Source organism: Pelodiscus sinensis, chromosome 22 (genome assembly GCF_052426305.1).
Source record: "Pelodiscus sinensis isolate ZL-2025 chromosome 22, ASM5242630v1, whole genome shotgun sequence".
Taxonomy (NCBI): domain Eukaryota; kingdom Metazoa; phylum Chordata; order Testudines; family Trionychidae; genus Pelodiscus; species Pelodiscus sinensis.
Genome location: NC_143073.1, coordinates 2915794 through 2935064, shown reverse-complemented (window position 1 = coordinate 2935064; position 19271 = coordinate 2915794). Strand labels below are relative to the sequence as shown.

General features: G+C 64.4%; 3 protein-coding genes across 5 annotated transcripts; all 3 read right to left on the bottom strand.

Moving 5' to 3' along the window:
- Positions 1-1615: 1615 nt before the first annotated feature.
- On the bottom strand, positions 1616-3879 carry LOC142819726 (uncharacterized). The gene is made up of 3 exons (XM_089772705.1): positions 3863-3879; positions 2702-3682; positions 1616-2306 (listed from the first exon to the last, which is right to left on the bottom strand). Exons 1-2 carry the CDS (start codon positions 3877-3879, stop codon positions 2704-2706), a joined length of 996 nt encoding a protein of 331 aa, XP_089628831.1. The 3' UTR covers positions 1616-2306; positions 2702-2703.
- A 38-nt stretch (positions 3880-3917) lies between these two features.
- FLAD1 (flavin adenine dinucleotide synthetase 1) lies at positions 3918-13667 on the bottom strand. Of its 3 annotated transcripts, none has more exons than XM_075907543.2 (8): positions 13545-13667; positions 12092-12314; positions 10596-11355; positions 9035-9182; positions 7314-7412; positions 5287-5476; positions 4375-4448; positions 3918-4193 (listed from the first exon to the last, which is right to left on the bottom strand). In XM_075907543.2, exons 2-8 carry the CDS (start codon positions 12248-12250, stop codon positions 4058-4060), a joined length of 1566 nt encoding a protein of 521 aa, XP_075763658.1. In that variant the 5' UTR covers positions 12251-12314; positions 13545-13667; the 3' UTR covers positions 3918-4057. The 3 variants fall into 3 exon arrangements, with proteins under 3 accessions (XP_075763658.1, XP_075763657.1, XP_075763659.1); XM_075907542.2 differs by having other exon boundaries at positions 13517-13624; XM_075907544.2 differs by lacking the exons at positions 12092-12314; positions 13545-13667 and adding an exon at positions 11934-12078.
- Positions 13668-16374: 2707 nt separating this feature from the next.
- Positions 16375-19092, bottom strand: CKS1B (CDC28 protein kinase regulatory subunit 1B). The gene is made up of 3 exons (XM_075907553.2): positions 18909-19092; positions 17862-17989; positions 16375-16973 (listed from the first exon to the last, which is right to left on the bottom strand). Exons 1-3 carry the CDS (start codon positions 18965-18967, stop codon positions 16921-16923), a joined length of 240 nt encoding a protein of 79 aa, XP_075763668.1. The 5' UTR covers positions 18968-19092; the 3' UTR covers positions 16375-16920.
- Between the last annotated feature and the right edge of the window lie 179 nt (positions 19093-19271).

Sequence of the window (19271 nt, the reverse complement as noted above, 5' to 3'; positions counted from 1 at the left end):
CCAGCCAGTCTGGCCCGCTGGGCGCAGGCCCGTCTCTGCGGCGGGATCCTGGGGGGCAGGAGACAGGAAACAGCCGGGAGCGGAGACAGGCCCCGCACTGCTCTCCAAACAAGGAACTGAGTCACCGCCAGCTAGGCGGAGAGGGCAGGAGGAGTGGGTAGAGCGGGGGTGCTGGGAGCCAGGACTCCTGGGCTCTGTCCCTGGCAGGGGAGTGGGGCCCAGTGGGTAGAGCAGAGGGGAGGGTGGCTGACACCCAGGACTCCTGGGCTCTGTCCCTGGCAGGGGAGCGGGGCCCAGTGGGTAGAGCAGAGGGGAGGGTGGCTGACACCCAGGACTCCTGGGCTCTGTCCCTGGCAGGGGAGCGGGGCCCAGTGGGTAGAGCAGAGGGGAGGGTGGCTGACACCCAGGACTCCTGGGCTCTGTCCCTGGCAGGGGAGCGGGGCCCAGTGGGTAGAGCAGAGGGGAGGGTGGCTGACACCCAGGACTCCTGGGCTCTGTCCCTGGCAGGGGGGCGGGGCCTAGTGGGTAGAGCAGAGGGGAGGGTGGCTGACACCCAGGACTCCTGGGCTCTGTCCCTGGCAGGGGAGCGGGGCCCAGTGGGTAGAGCAGAGGGGAGGGTGGCTGACACCCAGGACTCCTGGGCTCTGTCCCTGGCAGGGGAGCGGGGCCCAGTGGGTAGAGCAGAGGGGAGGGTGGCTGACACCCAGGACTCCTGGGCTCTGTCCCTGGCAGGGGAGTGGGGCCTAGTGGGTAGAGCAGAGGGGAGGGAGGCTGACACCCAGGACTCCTGGGCTCTGTCCCTGGCAGGGGAGCGGGGCCCAGTGGGTAGAGCAGAGGGGAGGGTGGCTGACACCCAGGACTCCTGGGCTCTGTCCCTGGCAGGGGAGCGGGGCCCAGTGGGTAGAGCAGAGGGGAGGGTGGCTGACACCCAGGACTCCTGGGCTCTGTCCCTGGCAGGGGAGAGGGGCCTAGTGGGTAGAGCAGAGGGGAGGGTGGCTGACACCCAGGACTCCTGGGCTCTGTCCCTGGCAGGGGAGCGGGGCCCAGTGGGTAGAGCAGAGGGGAGGGTGGCTGACACCCAGGACTCCTGGGCTCTGTCCCTGGCAGGGGAGCGGGGCCCAGTGGGTAGAGCAGAGGGGAGGGTGGCTGACACCCAGGACTCCTGGGCTCTGTCCCTGGCAGGGGAGCGGGGCCCAGTGGGTAGAGCAGAGGGGAGGGTGGCTGACACCCAGGACTCCTGGGCTCTGTCCCTGGCAGGGGAGCGGGGCCCAGTGGGTAGAGCAGAGGGGAGGGTGGCTGACACCCAGGACTCCTGGGCTCTGTCCCTAGCAGGGGAGTGGGGCCCAGTGGGTAGAGCAGAGGGGAGGGTGGCTGACACCCAGGACTCCTGGGCTCTGTCCCTGGCAGGGGAGAGGGGCCCAGTGGGTAGAGCAGAGGGGAGGGTGGCTGACACCCAGGACTCCTGGGCTCTGTCCCTGGCAGGGGAGAGGGGCCCAGTGGGTAGAGCAGAGGGGAGGGTGGCTGACACCCAGGACTCCTGGGCTCTGTCCCTGGCAGGGGAGCGGGGCCCAGTGGGTAGAGCAGAGGGGAGGGTGGCTGACACCCAGGATTCCTGGGCTCTGTCCCTGGCAGGGGAGCGGGGCCCAGTGGGTAGAGCAGAGGGGAGGGTGGCTGACACCCAGGACTCCTGGGCTCTGTCCCTGGCAGGCGAGCGGGGCCCAGTGGGTAGAGCAGAGGGGAGGGTGGCTGACACCCAGGACTCCTGGGCTCTGTCCCTGGCAGGGGAGAGGGGCCTAGTGGGTAGAGCAGAGGGGAGGGTGGCTGACACCCAGGACTCCTGGGCTCTGTCCCTGGCAGGGGAGCGGGGCCCAGTGGGTAGAGCAGAGGGGAGGGTGGCTGACACCCAGGACTCCTGGGCTCTGTCCCTGGCAGGGGAGAGGGGCCTAGTGGGTAGAGCAGAGGGGGGTGAGGCAGGCCCTGGGCCTTTGGCCCTCCGGGGGCCACGTTCCCGTCCGTGCCAGCGTCAGAGCGGGTCCCCGGGTGCTGGGCGAGGGACCCCTGCCCTCCCACGCGGGGGGCTAGGCCGTCGCTGACAGACAATGTCCCCAGCACAGGAAGGAAAAGTTGGATAAACAGGAGCAGGGCAGGAAACTCAGCCCAGAGCCTTGGTCAGGACCCTCCCCCCCCACACACAATCAGCACTCGGGGGGGTCACACATTGGCTGTTTATTGGGGAGCGCTGGGCAGGGGGGCCGGGTCCCCCATGGAGTCCCATTCCCGTCAGGGCTGGAGAGCCGGGATTCCAGCTAGAGGGAAGAAAACAAAGCCAATCAATGCAGCCTGGACACAGCTCTCGCCCCCCCCCCCCATGACAGCGCCTCCCACTGGGCCCCACCAAGGGGGGGGGCTGAGCCACGCCCACTCCTCCTGGCCGCCAGCCCCCGCAGCATGGGGCAAAGAGCGCCCAGGCCAGGCTGGGGGCATTTGGGAAGGGAGGTGCCCCAGAGCGCTGCACTGCACCCCTGGAGAGGCTGTACACCTGACCCCTTCACTGCTGGCTGCCAGAGCCACAGGCACGGGTGATGGGGGGTAGAGACGTCCCGGCGTGGCCAGTGGCACTGCTGGCTCTGGGCCCCCACAAAGGGGCTCGCACCCCAGCCGCACTCTGACCAGTCCCGGGCCTGGGGACGTCCGTACTCACCGTTACAGACTCAGGGCGTCAAGAGGGACCCTCTGGAGGGGGCGCTGTCTGCTCGGGGCCAGGCGAGGGAGGACAAGCACATGGTAGAATGGCACACGGCACTGATCCCCAACACACCAGCACAGCCGGGCGTCCGCGCGCTCCCGCAGGGCGTCCAGAGGCAGGGCCGGGCGCCCGCGCGCTCCCGCAGGGCGTCCAGAGGCAGGGCCGGGCGTCCGCGCGCTCCCGCAGGGCGTCCAGAGGCAGGGCCGGGCGTCCGCGCGCTCCCGCAGGGCGTCCAGAGGCAGGGCCGGGCGCCCGCGCGCTCCCGCAGGGCGTCCAGAGGCAGGGCCGGGCGCCCGCGCGCTCCCGCAGGGCGTCCACAGGCAGGGCCGGGCGTCCGCGCGCTCCCGCAGGGCGTCCACAGGCAGGGCCGGGCGTCCGCGCGCTCCCGCAGGGCGTCCAGAGGCAGGGCCGGGCGTCCGCGCGCTCCCGCAAGGGACCAGACAGGCTAGTCCAGCAGCTCCTTGATGCACCAGCAGCACAGCAGCAGGTACACACACTCCCGCAGGGCGTCCAGCAGCCAGTAGCGGAGACTCAGCCCCACAGGGTCTTTGGAGAGGGGCCCCAGCAGCCCCAAGCCCCGACCTGCCCGTTGCAGGGGGTGAGGGGCCAGGGGGGCCGGGGGGAAGGGCGCTGGGAAGCGGGACGGCCAGGCCAGGCGTCTGCCCAGGAGGTGCATGGCGCAGGGATGAGCTGTGCCGGGGGCGGGTGACCCAGCCTGGCCCGTTGTGCAAACGCTGGAAGCTGCTGGATTCTTTGCTCTCAAAGGGCTGGTCAATCCAGCCCCAGGCCAGTGGGGGAGGGGCGCTGCCCCCGCGGGCCTGGCCTCCAACCCAACTCAGCCGGCTGGGGAGCCTCCAGCAGGGCCCCCCGGACACAGCATGGGGCCCGGGCGGGCGGGGGGAGCCCCCCTGGTGGGACGTGACCCGGGCGCGGGGGCTTCAGCAACTGAAGTCGAGGGGGGCACGTGACCCATCATACCCCCCGTACCTCTCCTACGCCTGGAGCCACCCTGTGGGCGCTGGGCCCCGGGCCGGGCACTCACCCAGGAATGCGGAGACGCGGCGCCAGAGGGGAGCTGTCCCTGCGATTGGCCCTGGCTGGGGGCTGCCCCGGGACCCCCTGCTGTGCCACATGCTCCCCCCGGGCGCCGGCAGGAGACACAGGCAGGAGACTGAGCGCAGCAGGTTTATTCGGCGTCCCCCGGGGGCAGTGCCCGCGGGTGGCACCAGGCAGAGGCGGGGCAATGGCCGTGCTCCGCCCAGGTCCCCGCTGCACGGGGGGTCTTGTGGCGGGCGCCCGCCCGGCTGCCCCTCACTGGCGCGAGGTGCGCTCCTCCTCCTCGTTCTCCAGCAGGTAGGCGGGCCCGTAGCGCTCCCGGCCCAGCGCGTCGGCGGAGCGCAGCGCCGGGTTCTTCTGCGTGTTGCTCATGCTCCCCAGCGAGGTGTAGCTGCAAGGGGGGAGGGGGCACAGTGGGTCCTCGTGCCAGGCGGTGCCCCGTGGAAAGGCCCTGCCCAGAGCCGGCTGGGGTACGTCTGGCCCCGCCTCCTCTCCCACGCTGCCCAGCCCCCGGGCAGCTGCCTGCTCCTGGGGTCCAGAGCCCTGGCAGGGCGCCCGAGCGGGGCTCTTACCCCTTGTCGTACAGGATGCAGTAGGGGACGAAGAGCGTGCGCAGGAACTGCCAGATGTCCCGGTACGTCCAGTCCTGGAAGCGGAAGGGAGAGCGCGCTGCAGCCGCCCATGGCACGTGGCTCCCCCCCCCCCCCCCGGGAGTAAGGCCGGCTGCGGGAGTTGGCCACTTTCTGCCCCAAGCCACGGGTGTCCCTACCCAAAGGCATCGGGTCCCCCAGCACCTTCCCCCTCTCACACATCCATCCCCCCCCCCCAGCAAGGTAACAGGGCACTGCACAGCAGGGTGGGGAGCCACGGGGCCCAGACGGGGGTAAGGGGGGCGGGGAGCCACAGGGCCCAGATGGGAGCACATAAGGGGGGGTGGGGACCCACAGGGACCAGGCCGGGGCACACCGGGGGTGGGGAGCCACAGAGCCCAGACGGAGGCACACGTGGGGGGGGGAGCCACGGGGCCCAGACGGAGGCACACGGGGGGCAGGGAGCCACGGGGCCCAGATGGGGGCACACGGGGGGCGGGGAGCCACGGGGCTCAGATGGGGGCACACAGGGGCAGGGACGCCACGGGGCTCAGATGGGGGCACACAGGGGCAGGGACCCACAGGGACCAGGCCGGGGCACACGGGGAGCGGGGAGCCACGGGGCCCAGACGGGGGCACACAGGGGGGCTAGAGAAAGAGCCTGGGAACAGGTCCAATGGGGAGCAGAGTTGGGGCTCCCAGGGCAGGTGGCAGGACGCTGTGGGGACAGGAGAGGCAGAGCAGGGGGAAGTGCCCCTCCCAGCCCCCTCCTGCTCTAACCACTAGAGCCCACTGCCCACCCCTGCCGGGAAAGACCCCAGGAGTCCCGGCTCCCTGCCTCGTGCTCAAACCCGGCTTCTCTCCCCCGCCGGCTGCAGCCCGCGCCCCACGCACCAGCAGGGGGTTCACCCGCATGTACTCGGGCCAGCCGGGGTCGGTCAGACACATGGGCGCCAGCGTGTGGGAGTAGGGGTCGGTCCGCCGCGTGCCCATCAGCACAGCCTGCACCTGCGGGTGCTGGGCCTTCAGGTCCGCGAGCGCCTGCTGGAAGGGGCCCTGCACCGTGTAGAGGTGGAGGTCGTACCTGGCACGCAGAAAAGGTGTGTTTGGGGGGGACAATGTGTGTGGGGGGAGGACCCATGGGGCTGTCAGGGCCCCTGCCCCAGTCAACTGGCTGGTTCCCGAGAGCGGCTGAAGAGCCAGCCTGGCTCCGGGCAAGGCTCCAGCCAGCCCAGTGACCGGTCTGCTGACAGCGGCCGGTGCCGGAGGCTTCCCGGGGAACAACCAGCATCCGGGGAGCCCTCCCGTGGCGTCGCAGAGGGCCATGGCTCCCCGAGCAGGCCGTCCCCGACCGCCCTGGCTCCCACCCAGGGACTGAGCCGTCTCCTCTGGCCTTCACGAGGCCCGCAGGCCGACTTGGGCTTAATCTCCCTGGGCGACCCTGGGTCTCGTGGCAGGGGGAGGGGTAAGAGACACTTCCCTGGTTGCTTCCCCCCGACAGACCTCCGTCACGGCCCCCTCCAGGCCCCTCCTTTCTAGGCGGAGCAGCCGCCCCTGCCTGTCCACCCTCTGAACCTTCCCCGTCCCGTTATAACCTTCCCCAAGGGGGTGAGCGGAACAGCACGCGGTGCTCACGGCGCAGGGGCCGGGTTTCCGGGAAGCTGGGTGCTCGGCGGCCGCTCAGGGGAGATGCGGATGCCGCTTAGCTATAACAGAGCGCCCACCGCGCGGCCGCCGTTTCTGCGGGTGGTGCACAGCGCACATCACATTTATTCCACACATGGATGGAAAAGATTAGAAGGGACGTTGCATGGGGTGCCATGGATTCCTGGGGACGGTATATTTCGGAGTCCCTTTCCTAATGGTTCCCAACCTTCTGTTCTCGACTGCACACGGAGCAGATCTTTAGAGCCCCCCCCCTTCCCCACGGCGCCCCGATCTTTCATTTCCCTTGAGTGGTGGCAGCCAATTGGGACCCATCGTTTTCTCTGCATCGTTGGGACGAGGTTTGCCAGTCCCTGTCTAAGCCCTTTGACTTGACAATCTCCAGGAATTTAGGAACATCGCCAGACCTGGCCCCCTCGCTGCTGCCCTGTTCCCAGACCCCGTATGAATCCACGGGCCAGCGCTGGTCCCAGTACAAACCCCTGAAGGACCCTGCTCCTACCTCGGCCCACTGCAAAACCCTGACTGCTCGTCCCTGGCCTTTAGCCGGCTCCTGTCCCGACCGCTCCTCGCCCCCGACCGCCTGCTTCTGTCTCGGAGCCTTTGGAGAGGGACCTTTCCACGGCGCCCAGGCAGGGCGACCGGCTCACCCTTGGCCATGGGTTTGCTGACCCACTAAGCACTCTGACCGCTGGGCGAGGCCAGCGCCCCCCGAGCCGCAGCCTGGCGTGTCAGCTCGAAGGCTGGCCACGTGCTCTCCGGCCAACTCGCCCGGTGTGACTAGTGGGGGGGTCTGCTCTGTAACCCGGGTCCCCTGCGCTGGGAGGTGCGATTCCCACGGACTCACCCACCTGTGGATTGGCCCGGACACTTCGGCCCAGCCTGGGCAGAGAACAAGGCTCTTCCCAGAGGGAGAGACAAAGGGAGGGAGGGGGAGATGCCACCTGGCTGGGGGCAGGGCCTGGGTGCGAAGCAGTTTCTGGCTGGGACAGACTAAGCTGGGTGCTGAGGGGGCGATGGATCCCCTCCCCCAAGGGTCTGAGGCATCTTGGCCCTGACTCCTGTAGCCACGTCCCGTCTGTGCTGGGCTGTGTCCCGGAGAAGCAATAACCCCTCTCTGGTCTACTGGCTGGCGGGGTCTGTTCTTGCTGCTCCGGGGGTGCAGGATCGGGGGGACCCCGACGCGCCGGGCACTGTGGTTAGCCCACCCGCCTGCCCGGGTTGTGTCGGGGCAGGGAAGCGGGGAACCCCCTCACCTCTGCACGGTGGCCTGAATGAACTGCTCCATCTCGGGGAAGGGGGACACGACACGGATATAGAGCACCGGCACCTTCTCCTTCCGCTCCGGGAATCGCCTGCAGAGAGACACGGCCGTCACCGAGCCCAGCCGCCGCTCCCCACTGATCACTGGGGGGGGATCAGCCCCGCCCACGAGGACATGAGAGTTGAGGCCCCAAGACGAGGCCTGTAGCAGGGCCGGGACCTGAACTATGCACCTGTCGGACCAGCCCTGATCCCGGCACAGAGCCTGGACTATCGGTTGGTGAGGCCCGGAACAGCCACCATGGATTGGTTGCAAACAAGCTGTGACCAGCCCAGTAGATGGGGGAGCAGGCAGGGCTGTCCGCCCCATACGCAGAATAGGCAGCTGCGTAGGGCACCCGAAAACATGGGGCACCGCTGGGTCTCAGCGTCCACCCACCCGCCTCTGCCCGTCCCTGGCCTGCGGCCCTGCTTCCTCCGCAGAGGAGCTAGGGAAGTGAAATGCGAAAAGCCCCGCTGGCGCTGAGCACCAGGGAAAGAGCCATTCCACAGCCATTCCCCCTCCGGTCCCTGAACGGCCGGTGTGAGTGGACAAGGCCTCACGTTGCTACGGTTTCGTCAGCGGGCTGCCGCAGATCGCAAGATCCCAGCTCGAAAAATCACCGTCCTCCCCGGCTGCCGTGGGGCCGCCAGGGCCCACACATCCCCAGGTCAGTCCTGGGAGCCGGGGAGGCGAGCGATCTGGCCTTAGTCAGGCTCCTGGCAGGCCCCTGGCGCGCTCACAGGCAAGCCGGGGGCTAGGGGCTGCAAAGCTGGCCTCAAACAGCAGCTGACAGCGGCTTGCTGGCAGGTCGGGAGGGCGTAGCTGGTCGGCCCTACAGGGGCCGGGCCTGGTACCACGCTGACTGGGATAACGGCATGGAGCGTGTGCTCAGAAAATACCTGCCGGACCCCAAGCTGGGAGGGGTTACAAGCACTTGGCGGCGGGAGGGGGGCGTTAGCCCAAGCGGGCCTTGATGAAATGGAGCATTCCGCTGAAATCAGCAAAGCGCACGCGTCGGGCGGGAAGCCCAAACGCCCGGCTGCCCAGGGAATCCCCGTGTGAGCGGCCGCAGGGCCGGAAGGGTCTGAGTGTGCACCACAAACCCAGCAGGGCCAAAAGCAAGCCGGGGAGTGCGCGATGCAGCCGGTAGCCGGCCTGCTTTGCCCGGCGGTGCTCAGCCCCCATCCAGATCGGGGGGCAGCGCTTTCAGGAATGCGGGTGAAACTGGAGGGCCCAGAGGGGCAGCCACAACCCTGAGCAAAGGTTTAGAAAACCTGACCCGTGAGGAAAGGGGAAGAACCGGGCACGGCCAGCCCTGGGAGACGCCAGCGGAGGGGGCCACGGGAACGGCCTGCAAGGCTGCTCTCGAGATCGGCTGCTCGCCATGCTCCCAGGAGGCAGGACAAGTGGCCGCAGGCTGCCAGGGGCTCATCTGCAACTCGCAGACCAGGGGCTGTGGACTCTGCCACCGCAGATTTCTCTGGAAGTTGGACAAACCCAGCAGGGACGGTCCAGGATGCCTTGGTCCTGCCTCGCAGGGGGCTGGACTGGCAACATTTCTAAGGTCCCCCCCGGAGCCTCCTCCCCTCCCTGAGCTGGGAACAGAGCCCCAGAGTCCTGCCTCCCACCCCAGGTGCTGCTGCCCTGCCGGGCTGGCCTGTGAGCGGGTACCTCTGCACAGCGGCATGGAACAGGTGCAGCAGGGCCGTGCAGTCCTTGCCCCCGTTGAAACCCACGCAGATCTGGGCCAGGCGGAACCGATCCAAGGCCTCTTCCAGGGTCCGGAGCGCTGCTGCCACCTTCTGGCCCAGGGCGGAACCTGCCGCGGAGGAGAGGCATTGGGGGGCTGGAGCAATCTGGGTGCTGCCCTGGGGTCTCCAGGGGGGACTGGGCTCAGGGATGTGAGCGACTAGTCGCTTCCCCCCCTCCCCATTGCTGCCTCTATCAGAGAGAGGCAGCAAGCGGGGGAGCAGGAGCCGGTGGGGGGGCTGGCTTAAAAGCTGGTTCCCCCCAGCATCATCTGGGGGGTAGGGAAGGCAGCAGCGTAGCTGGGACCAGGCGTGAGCTGAGAATCAGCTGATTCCCGGCTCGCACCCAGTCCCCCGCTTCGCCGCTGCCTTTGAGATGGATTCCGAGCCAGGCGCCCGGAGCTAAGCCTGCCGCGGCTCCGCTGCTCCCCCCTATCGACTAATCGAGTAGGCGACGGAAATTCCATCGACGACTCGACTAGCTGATTACACACAACTCAGCATCCCGAGTGGAGCTCGGAGCCCCCCGGGGACGAGGCAGACTCGGCCGGCACGCTAGGTCCAAGCCTGGAGTCCCATCTGGGAGGCTGCTGGTTACATTTCTGGCGGGGGGGCTGTGAGCGCCCCCCAGCTCCCCATGCCGCTTGGCGCCCACCACCCGTCCCCCAGGGCTATGCGAAAAGGGACCGTCTCTGCCCGGCTTTGCGGTGGGGGGTCTGAGTGGGGTGAGCAACCCCGGTCCTGAGAGCCAGGCCCAGCCACGCCGGGGGAAGAGGCGTGACCTGAAGGCTCGCGCTGCACTGGGGATCTATCACAGCCCTGCTGGCACGAGGCCTCGGCGGCACCACGGAGCCAGTGCCCAGGACTGGCCCAGCCTATGCCACCCACAGCCGAGTTCTGCCAACGCCAAGGGGGAGCACACACTAGCCTGGCAACACCCAGTGCAGTGCCGAGGCCTGCCGGAGGCCCAAGCGCAGGGCGGCTCCAGAGCCCCTTTCCCCATCGTGAGCTCCACACCCACGGGGTCAGGCGCTGCCCGGCCACACAGCCTGTCCAGGGAGCACCCAGGCTGAGCGGAGGGGCTGCTTTTCTTGCCAGGGAAGAGAGAGGCCCAAGTCACACCGAGCCAGTGGCAGAGCGGGGGTTTGAACTCAGATCCCAGGCCAATGCGGGGAGCACAAGGTCAGGCAGCTCCCTCTCCAGCCCAGCCCAGCAACACCCAGCGGCAACCGGCCTGTGCAAAAGGAGCCAGGCGCCAGCCTGCAGCCTGACTGGTGCTCAGATCCAGGCCCTCGAGGGCTGGCTGCCTCCCCAGGGGCCCAGGTGTGACGGAGCGTGGGCACCAACCCGCTCCTCCACTCCCTCTTCAAGCTGCTCCCTGCAGGGCCAGGCTCAGGCCGGCAGGTGGGAAGCACCAAGGAGCTGGGTGCCCGCGTTACCCGCCCGGGGGCCAGTCTCCTGTAGCTACTCCAGCCAGGCCGTACCAGACTCTGCCAGGGCATACACGTCCGTGGCCGCCCGCGCCACAGGGTCTGTCACAAGGGGTACGATCACTGCCGGCGGCAGGTTCTGCAGCAGGAAGCTGTAGGCTTCCTCCAGGTGCTGCTCAGACTCCGAGTCCAGGGTCAGCTTGACGCGGTAGTAGTTGTTGACCCAGTCGGGGTAGGAGCCCAGCTGCGTGTGGCTCCCGAAGCAGGCGTTGGCCTGGTTGAGCAGGGGGGCCAGGAGCGTCTCGTCGGCGCTGACGTAGAGCTCTCGGGAATGGAAGCGGGTCCGCTCGTTGCGGAAGAGGTGGCCGAGCCCCTCCAGCGCCCGCTCCATCAGCACCGGGATGCCCGGGAAGACGTAGACGTTGCGCACGCTGACGAGGGGGTATTTCAGGGCATCGCCCGTCCTCTTGTCCGTGCCGTAGTTCAGCAGCGAGGACTCGGGCACACGCGCCAGCTTCATCTCGGGGCAACCCACGTCCGTCTTGCCGAAGAAGCGGTGCACCAGGGCGACCAGCTCTGGGTGGGGGCGCACCTGCTCCCCGAAGGCTTTGGCCACCGCCTCAAAGGTCACGTCGTCGTGCGTGGGGCCGATGCCCCCCGCCGTCAGCACGTAGGTGAACCTGGCCGCAAAGGAGGAGATCTCCGCGGCAATGGCGTCGACGTCATCGGGGATCACGGAGATCTTTGCGACCTTCACCCCCAGCGACCGCAGCTTCCGGCACATGAAGAAAGAGTTTGTGTCCTGGACGAGGCCCTGGAGATAAAAATACCGTGAGATCCCTTGGGCCAGCAACGGGGCGGTACACCACAACTGCCCACCTGCTGCAAACCAGGAGATGCCTCCAGTGGGGGCTAGTGTATAGAGCAGGGGGGCTGGGAGCCAGGTTTGCTGGGCTCAGAGAGGGAGAGGGGACCAGTGGCTAGAGCAGGGGCGGGGAACCTTTTTTGGGTCGAGGGCGGCTGACCCACGGAAAAATCAGTCGGGGGCCACACACAAGTGACGTGAGGTGGCCCCCGACGAACGCAGCTGCTGACTGAGAGGAGAAAGACATTCCCCGCACACACCAGCGCCTAGTAGACTGCGTGTTCCAGCCCTGCCGTGGGCTGGCATGGGGGTGGAGCGTGCGGGCAGGCTCCCCAGTACTGGGGATCCCTAAGACTCAGGGGCTGGATCCAGGCAAGCCAGGGGCCAGAGCCAGCCCCTGGGCTGTAGGTTCCCTACCTCTGGGCTAGAGGCTGGGACTTTTCAGACCCTGGGTATTTCTGCCAGGCCGCTCCTTGAGGCCTCCCCATAAGCAGGATGTCCCAGCTAGGTCCCTGAACCAAACTCGCCTGGGACACTAGGGTGAGTTGCGACAGCTTAGGGCCAAATGGGGCCCCCGCCATGCTCCACGTGTGGGGGCAGTCAAAGTTCAGAGCCAGCCTCAGAAGTCACTGCCCCGATCTCTGCAGGGAGCCTGGGGCATGAGGGGGATGGTGCGGCGCAGCACCTTCAGGATTTCGTCTCCGATGATGATGATCCCGGCTGTCACGGCGCCGTGGCCGTCGTGCCCAGGGAGAGCGGTGCTCCGCACAGCCATGGCTCGGGAAGGCTGGCTCGCCCCTGGCGCCCGCAGAACGCTCTTGCAGATCCTGAGGGCCCAGTGCATGGACGCTGGCAGCCGGGCCTCCTCTGCTAGAGACGACCCCCAGGCATCTCCCAGACCACAGCACCTGCAGCCAAACACCAGAGCGCTTGCAAGGGGGCCGGGGGCATGTCAGGGAGGGGAGAAATAACCCAGAGGAGGGAGACCAGGTACGAGAGCCAGAAACAAAGGCTCAGACAAGGAGCAGGGGGCATAGCTGTGAAAAGAACCCAGGAGTCCTGGTGCCCAGACACCCCTGCTCGACCCACTGAGCCCCCCCCAGCTAGGGAGAGAAACCAGGAGTCCTGGCTCCCAGCCCCCCCCTGCTCTAACCACTGGGCCCCACTCCCCTCCCCTCCCAGCCAGAGAGAACCCAGGAGTCCTGGCTCCCAGCCCCCCCCTGCTCTAACCACTGGGCCCCACTCCCCTCCCCTCCCAGCCAGAGAGAACCCAGGAGTCCTGGCTCCCAGCCCCCCCCTGCTCTAACCACTGGGCCCCACTCCCCTCCCCTCCCAGCCAGAGAGAACCCAGGAGTCCTGGCTCCCAGCCCCCCCCCGCTCTAACCACAGGGCCCCACTCCCCTCCCAGCTAGAGAGAGAACCCAGGAGTCCTGGCTCCCAGCCCCCGCCCCGCTCTAACCACAGGGCCCCACTCCCCTCCCAGCTAGAGAGAGAACCCAGGAGTCCTGGCTCCCAGCCCCCCCCCCCCCCGCTCTAACCACTGGGCCCCACTCCCCTCCCCTCCCAGCCAGAGAGAACCCAGGAGTCCTGGCTCCCAGCCCCCCCTGCTCTAACCACTGGGCCCCACTCCCCTCCCCTCCCAGCTAGAGAGAGAACCCAGGAGTCCTGGCTCCCAGCCCCCCCCCGCTCTAACCACTGGGCCCCACTCCCCTCCCAGCTAGAGAGAGAACCCAGGAGTCCTGGCTCCCAGCCCCCCCCTGCTCTAACCACTGGGCCCCACTCCCCTCCCCTCCCAGCCAGAGAGAACCCAGGAGTCCTGGCTCCCAGCCCCCCCCCCCCCGCTCTAACCATTGGGCCCCACTCCCCTCCCCTCCCAGCCAGAGAGAACCCAGGAGTCCTGGCTCCCAGCCCCTCCCCCCGCTCTAACCATTGGACCGCACTCCCCTCCCAGCCAGACAGAACCCAGGAGTCCTGGCTCCCAGCCCCTCCCCCCCGCTCTAACCATTGGACCGCACTCCCCTCCCAGCCAGACAGAACCCAGGAGTCCGGGCTCCCAATCCCCCCCCCCGCCAGAGACCACCCAGGAATCAGAGCCCCCCACCACCACCACCTTCCGTCCCCCGGGTCGCGCTGCTCACGGCTAGTGCCGCCCCCGGGCCGCCTCGGCTCTCTCCCCTTTTATTGGATAGTCGCGATGCCAGTCAGGAAACTGGAACACTATGAGTGCGCTGATTGGCCAGCCTTGACACGCCCGGGAGTGACGTAGTTCTGAGGCGGAGATTCCTGCCGCGCTCCAGGCCGGGCTGAACCGTTGCAGCCGGCAGAGGGGCGCGCCGGGAAGGCACCGTCCTGGCGGCCGGCAGGTGGCGCTGATGCACAGGGGGCGGCCCCGCTCCCTGACGGGAGGGAGTGTCCAGACCTGCGGCCCCTGGGCGCCCCCTGGTGCCTGGCTCCTGCGCGGACTGGGCTCACTCCTTGTCCCATAGGCTCCTACCCTCGCACCCTCCCCTGTACCCAGTTCACTGCATGGACTGTGCTTGCTGCCTGCCCCACACCATGCCACCCTAGCCATGCCCCCTGCCCCATACCATGCCACCCTAGCCATGGCCCCTGCTGCCTGCCCCACACCATGCCACCCTAGCCATGCACCCCCACCCTAGCCATGCACCCTGCCCACTGCATAGACTGCGCTTGCTGCCTGCCCCATGCCACCAAACCTGTGCACCCTTTGATATATCAGGGGGGTCGCCGACCCTTCACCCCCATCCACAGCCAGATGCAACTCTCATCCGGCCTGTAGAGTAGGGCTGTGTCTAGACTGGGCAGTTTTTCCGGAAAATCAACCACTTTTCCGGAAAAACTTGCCAGCTGTCTACACTGACTGCTTGAATTTCCGCAAAAGCACGGATGTCCTACTGTAAGAAATCAGTGCTTCTTGTGGAAATACTATTCTGCTCCCGTTCAGGCAAAAGTCCCTCTTGCGCAAAACTTTTGCGCAAAAGGGCCAGTGTAGACAGCTGAGATTTGTTTTCCGCAAAAAAGCCCCAATCGCGAAAATGGCAATCGGGGCTTTTTTGCAGAAAAGCACGTCTAGATTGGCGCGGACGCTTTTCCACAAAAAGATGCTCTTTTCCAAAAATGCTTTTAATGGAAAACTTTTCCGTTAAAAGCATTTCCAGGAAATCCTGCCAGTCTAGACGTAGCCCAGGTGTATTGGTTCTCAGCAAGACACCATACCCTCTGGTTGATGTTATCACAGGAGACAGGGCAGACAGCCTTAGTCCTCCAAGGCGGGGGGAGGAAGGGGCTTCACAGGCCCCTGAATCCCGCTGTCCTGGACTTAGTCTGATCTCCTCATCCTTCCCCCCAGCCAAGACCAACCCAGCTCTCACACCCTACCCCCCAGCCAGGTGGCTATCCCCACCTATCTTCCTTTGCCTCTCTCTCTGGGAACAGCCTTCTTATCTGCTCAGGCTGGCAGTAAGTGTCTGGGCCAATCCACAGGTGAAGTGAATCATCAGGAATCAAACCACACAGCCAGGAGAGAACAGTGGGTTACAAGACAGACAGCCCCACGTCACACCCTGCCCCGGCGCAGCCCAGGGAACGGGCTTGTGGCCCTTCCCTCCTTGCACCATGGGGCCCTACTTACAGCCACCAGTGAGGAGGTGGAGAAAGCTCTGGCAGCCTGCTTGAGGAACTAGTAGCTATTGGCTTCTCTTACTAGGGACATGGTTCCAGACCACATTTACACACTGAACTATCCCCTTACTTCACTGCTCAGTCATGATTTCTCCCCTCCCACCCCCACCAGTAAGGGAGCAGTGACTTGGCTGACGAGAAACCAGGAAGTCAGAAGCCTGCAGCTACCTACAGTAGAGGTGCTTGACCCATTTCTCTAGAAGAGAAACAGAGGAGCTGTACTTGAATAGCCCCTACTGCAGTGGTCACCAACCAGTCGATCGGGCTCTACCAGTAGATCTTAAAGCCTCTGACAGGTGATCTTGACTGGTTTGGCCAAGAGGCTCTCAAGTTCAGCTGCCTCTCCCTGCACTGCTGTGCACCTCCTGCCCTTTGCCTTGGAGCTGCCTCCCTTTCCTCCCCAGGGCTACATCTAGACTGGCATGATTTTCCACAAATGCTTTTGCAGAAAAACTTGCCAGCTGTCTACACTGGCCCCTTGAATTACCGCAAGAACACTAGCGATCTCATGCAAGAAATCAGTGCTTCTTGTGGAAATACTATGCTGCTCCCGTTCGGGCAAAAGTCCTTTTGCACAAAGGGCCAGTGTAGACAGCTCAGATTTGTTTTGCGCAAAAAAGCCCCGATCACAGAAATGGCGATCGGGGCTTTTTTGCGGAAAAGCGCATCTAGATTGGCACAGACGCTTTCCCGCAAAAGTGCTTTTGCGGAAAAGCGTCCGTGCCAATCTAAACACTCTTTTCTGCAAATGCTTTTAATGGAAAACTTTTCCATTAAAAGCATTTGCGGAAAATCATGCCAGTCTAGATGTAGCCAAGTAGTCTCCCTGTTAGGGAAACCCACCTGAAGCCAGTTAGACAGTGAGATGTCTTCTGCTACAGTTGTAGTGGTATATAAGCTCTTTTGGAGGGGAGGGACAGAAAGTTCATCTTAGGGCACATCAAGGCTAATTTTGTAGCCACTGGGTGGGAGAAACATTGAGTACTTAGTCTCATCATAACACTTTAAAAGGCTTATTACCTCATGACTATTTAGGAAAGATTTTCTGAGAGCAAATGAGATTAAGGCACATTACCAGAATCCTACAAAGATATTTCTCTCTACACATCTGTGGAGGATTAACAGGTGACACTAATGAAGCAAAACAAAAACAAAGGCATGTGTCAGCAACACCCACAGGCCGAAAGGAGGGAAATCCAGTGTTTACACAACAAAGCATGGCACAGAGGATTGTTTCAGATGAATGAGGGGAAAACCATGTACTTAAAAAAAACCTTCCTCTTTATTGAAGGACTTAAACCATGGATTTCAAACAGACTTTCCAGAACTTTAAACATTATTCTAAAATGCAAACTCAAAAGTACGTATCAAACAGCGAAAGCCGATGCCAAGCAACTGGCTACAGTGTCCACCTGCAGTAAAGTTCAACATATCTCCTGGAGTAGAAGGTACAAGCAGCAACTATCACATGTCAAACCATGTTAAAATATTCATGCTTCAACTATGCAAGTCTAGATTTTTCAGCTCAAGTAGAACTCAGGACACATGGACATTCAATAGGTAAGAATCACGGGGGTCTGTACATTTCTTATGTGAAGGCCAGACTCTAGTTTTGAGTCAAGTCATTGTCTACCAGCCACTACTGTCATGATGATTGGATTTTCTTGAAGTTAATCACCAGGAGTTTTAATGTATTGAGAACATGTGCCAAATATTTTAAAACAGGAGACAACCCCTCCCCCCCAAAGGTGCATGTATTTAAAAGACGGCAAAGAGGGAGGAGATTCTATACACAGGTCAGACGTAATAGGTTCATTTTTCTGGCTTCTTTGGCAGCGGCCGTCGGAACAGCAGTATGTGAGGCTCTGAGAGGAGATGGAACAGAACGTTAGGAAAAGGGATCAGATGCATTTTAACCTGTCCTAGTCTAGGATGTTTGGGTAGGAAACGCTATTTGCAAAGCCATGGGAAGCGAGCGCAGTAAATCAATACTGACAGATTGGTCTAGTTTCCAAAAGCCCCCTTTGGCCAGACTTATACAGCCGCTCCCAGAGTTACGGGCCAAATGTTCGTAACTCGGATCCCATAGAGTGTATTCAGGTTATAGATTGTGTCTCCCCCATGAGCCAGCCAACGCCCCCAAAGGTCCCTCGAAAAGGAATCCCAATTGGTTGAGGTCAACATCAGTTCTCTCTCAAGCACTGTCACAAAGATCAGTTCTGAAAGACCCTGTACGTCAGTGTTTCATCTGGAGTACTGAACATGCAACATTGGTTCTTTCCCCATGTCTGCTGGGTACCGTTCTACTGTAAACAGCAAGCTGCCGTGTTTACAGCCAATTAAAGGGGGGAAGGTACTCTCCTAGGAAGGAGCGAGAAGAGCAGGAGTCTAAATTCTGATTTGTAACAGCAGAAGATTCAGTCTGCCACAGACTTTGCGTTGCAGGAAGTTGGGATGCTCCTTCTGTTCAGTCAGTAAGGCAGCTGGGGGCCAAATTCCACTTTCCTTACTTATGCTGAACTCCCACTGAAGTCATTCCGATTGCACAGTCCAAGGCAGCACAAAACTTGCCCCATATCCAGCACCCAACAGGATTTTGGCTTCCAGCTGTCACCCAGTATACGCAGACTCAGCAAGTCTAGCATCTTCCAGACTCAGTGCGAGTGCTAACTAGAATGGATGTAATTTTAATCACTATCCCAGCCTGGCAAAGAAGCCCAGAGGCTTCCTGACATGAATCATGGACAACCAACCTGGTTCATGGATCATATAATGGACCCAGCCTTGGCTCTGTTGAACTCCTAAGTTCCTCCACTCCGATTCAGACATTAGGTGTGTTTTAGGGACCAGCTTGGCTATATCCTTTGGTAACATCACATGGCTGCAACAAGAGGGCAAACAGAACGGGACTTACGTCTGGGGGCACGGACACAGTTTAACCTGCAGCACTTCAACCACTTGCTCTCCCGTGAGCCACCCCTGGGTTCACAGGCCCCAGGCCAGGAGGGACCATTGAGGTCTGAGCAGCTGGCAAACTCTGGCTGGAAATCGCCCCCAACCGCATGGAACAAGGGGCAGCGACAGAGACTCCCCGGCACTGGGCCAAGTGTGACAAAGGGCAGTTCCCGGAGGGCGGGACACGGGCACCCGTGGGCACCGCTCCCGCACCCAGCTCGGCTACACCCGGCACCTCCTGCTGGGCCCCCGCCGACCCACCCGACACGGGCCCTGGAGCCGGGGACTACCAGGTACCCCCCCACGGCCCCAAGTGCCCCCCACCCCGCCAGGACGGTGCCCCCCACCCAGTGCCCCCCCACGGCCCCAAGTGCCTCCCACCCCGCCAGGACGGTGCCCCCCACCCAGTGCCCCCCCACGGCCCCAAGTGCCCCCCACCCCGCCAGGACGGTGCCCCCCACCCAGTGCCCCCCCACGGCCCCAAGTGCCCCCCACCCCACCAGGCCCCCCCACGGGTGCCCCCCCCCCCCAGTGCCCCCCCCCCCCACGGCCCCAAGTGCCCCCCACCCCGCCAGGACGGTGCCCCCCCACGGCCCCAAGTGCCCCCCACCCCGCCAGGACGGTGCCCCCCACCCAGTGCCCCCCCACGGCCCCAAGTGCCCCCCACCCCGCCAGGACGGTGCCCCCCACCCAGTGCCCCCCCCCCCGCCCCCCCAGCCCACCCCCCCAGTGCCCCCCCCCACCCCCCCCCCCAGCCCCCCCCCATGCCCCCCCCACGGCGCAGCCCCAAAGTGACCCCCCCGCCCGGCGATCGCCCCGCCCCCCGGCGCCCCGCCCCCTCTCACCGATACTCGAACTCCTCGTCGTCGTACTTGTCCGAGTAGTAGATCTGCTTGTGCGCCATGCTCCCGCGGTCCGCCCCCTTCCCGGCAGCCCCTGCGCGCTCCCGGGCCGCCGCCTGGGTGGCTCTCGCGCTGCCCTCCAACAGCCAACCGCCGGCCGCTTAACCGCCGCTTTCAAACGCCGCCGCTCCGCGCGCCCATTGGCCCACCTAGAGAGGGCGGGGAGACCTCGGCTCACGTGATCCCTCGGGACGCGATTGGCTAAGGCCCACCGGGGGCGTGCCCTCGCTCGGTTTTCTTAGCACTCTGATTGGACAAGACGAGAGACGGGCGGTGCTCTCTTCCCAGGCCCCGATTGGTCGGGAT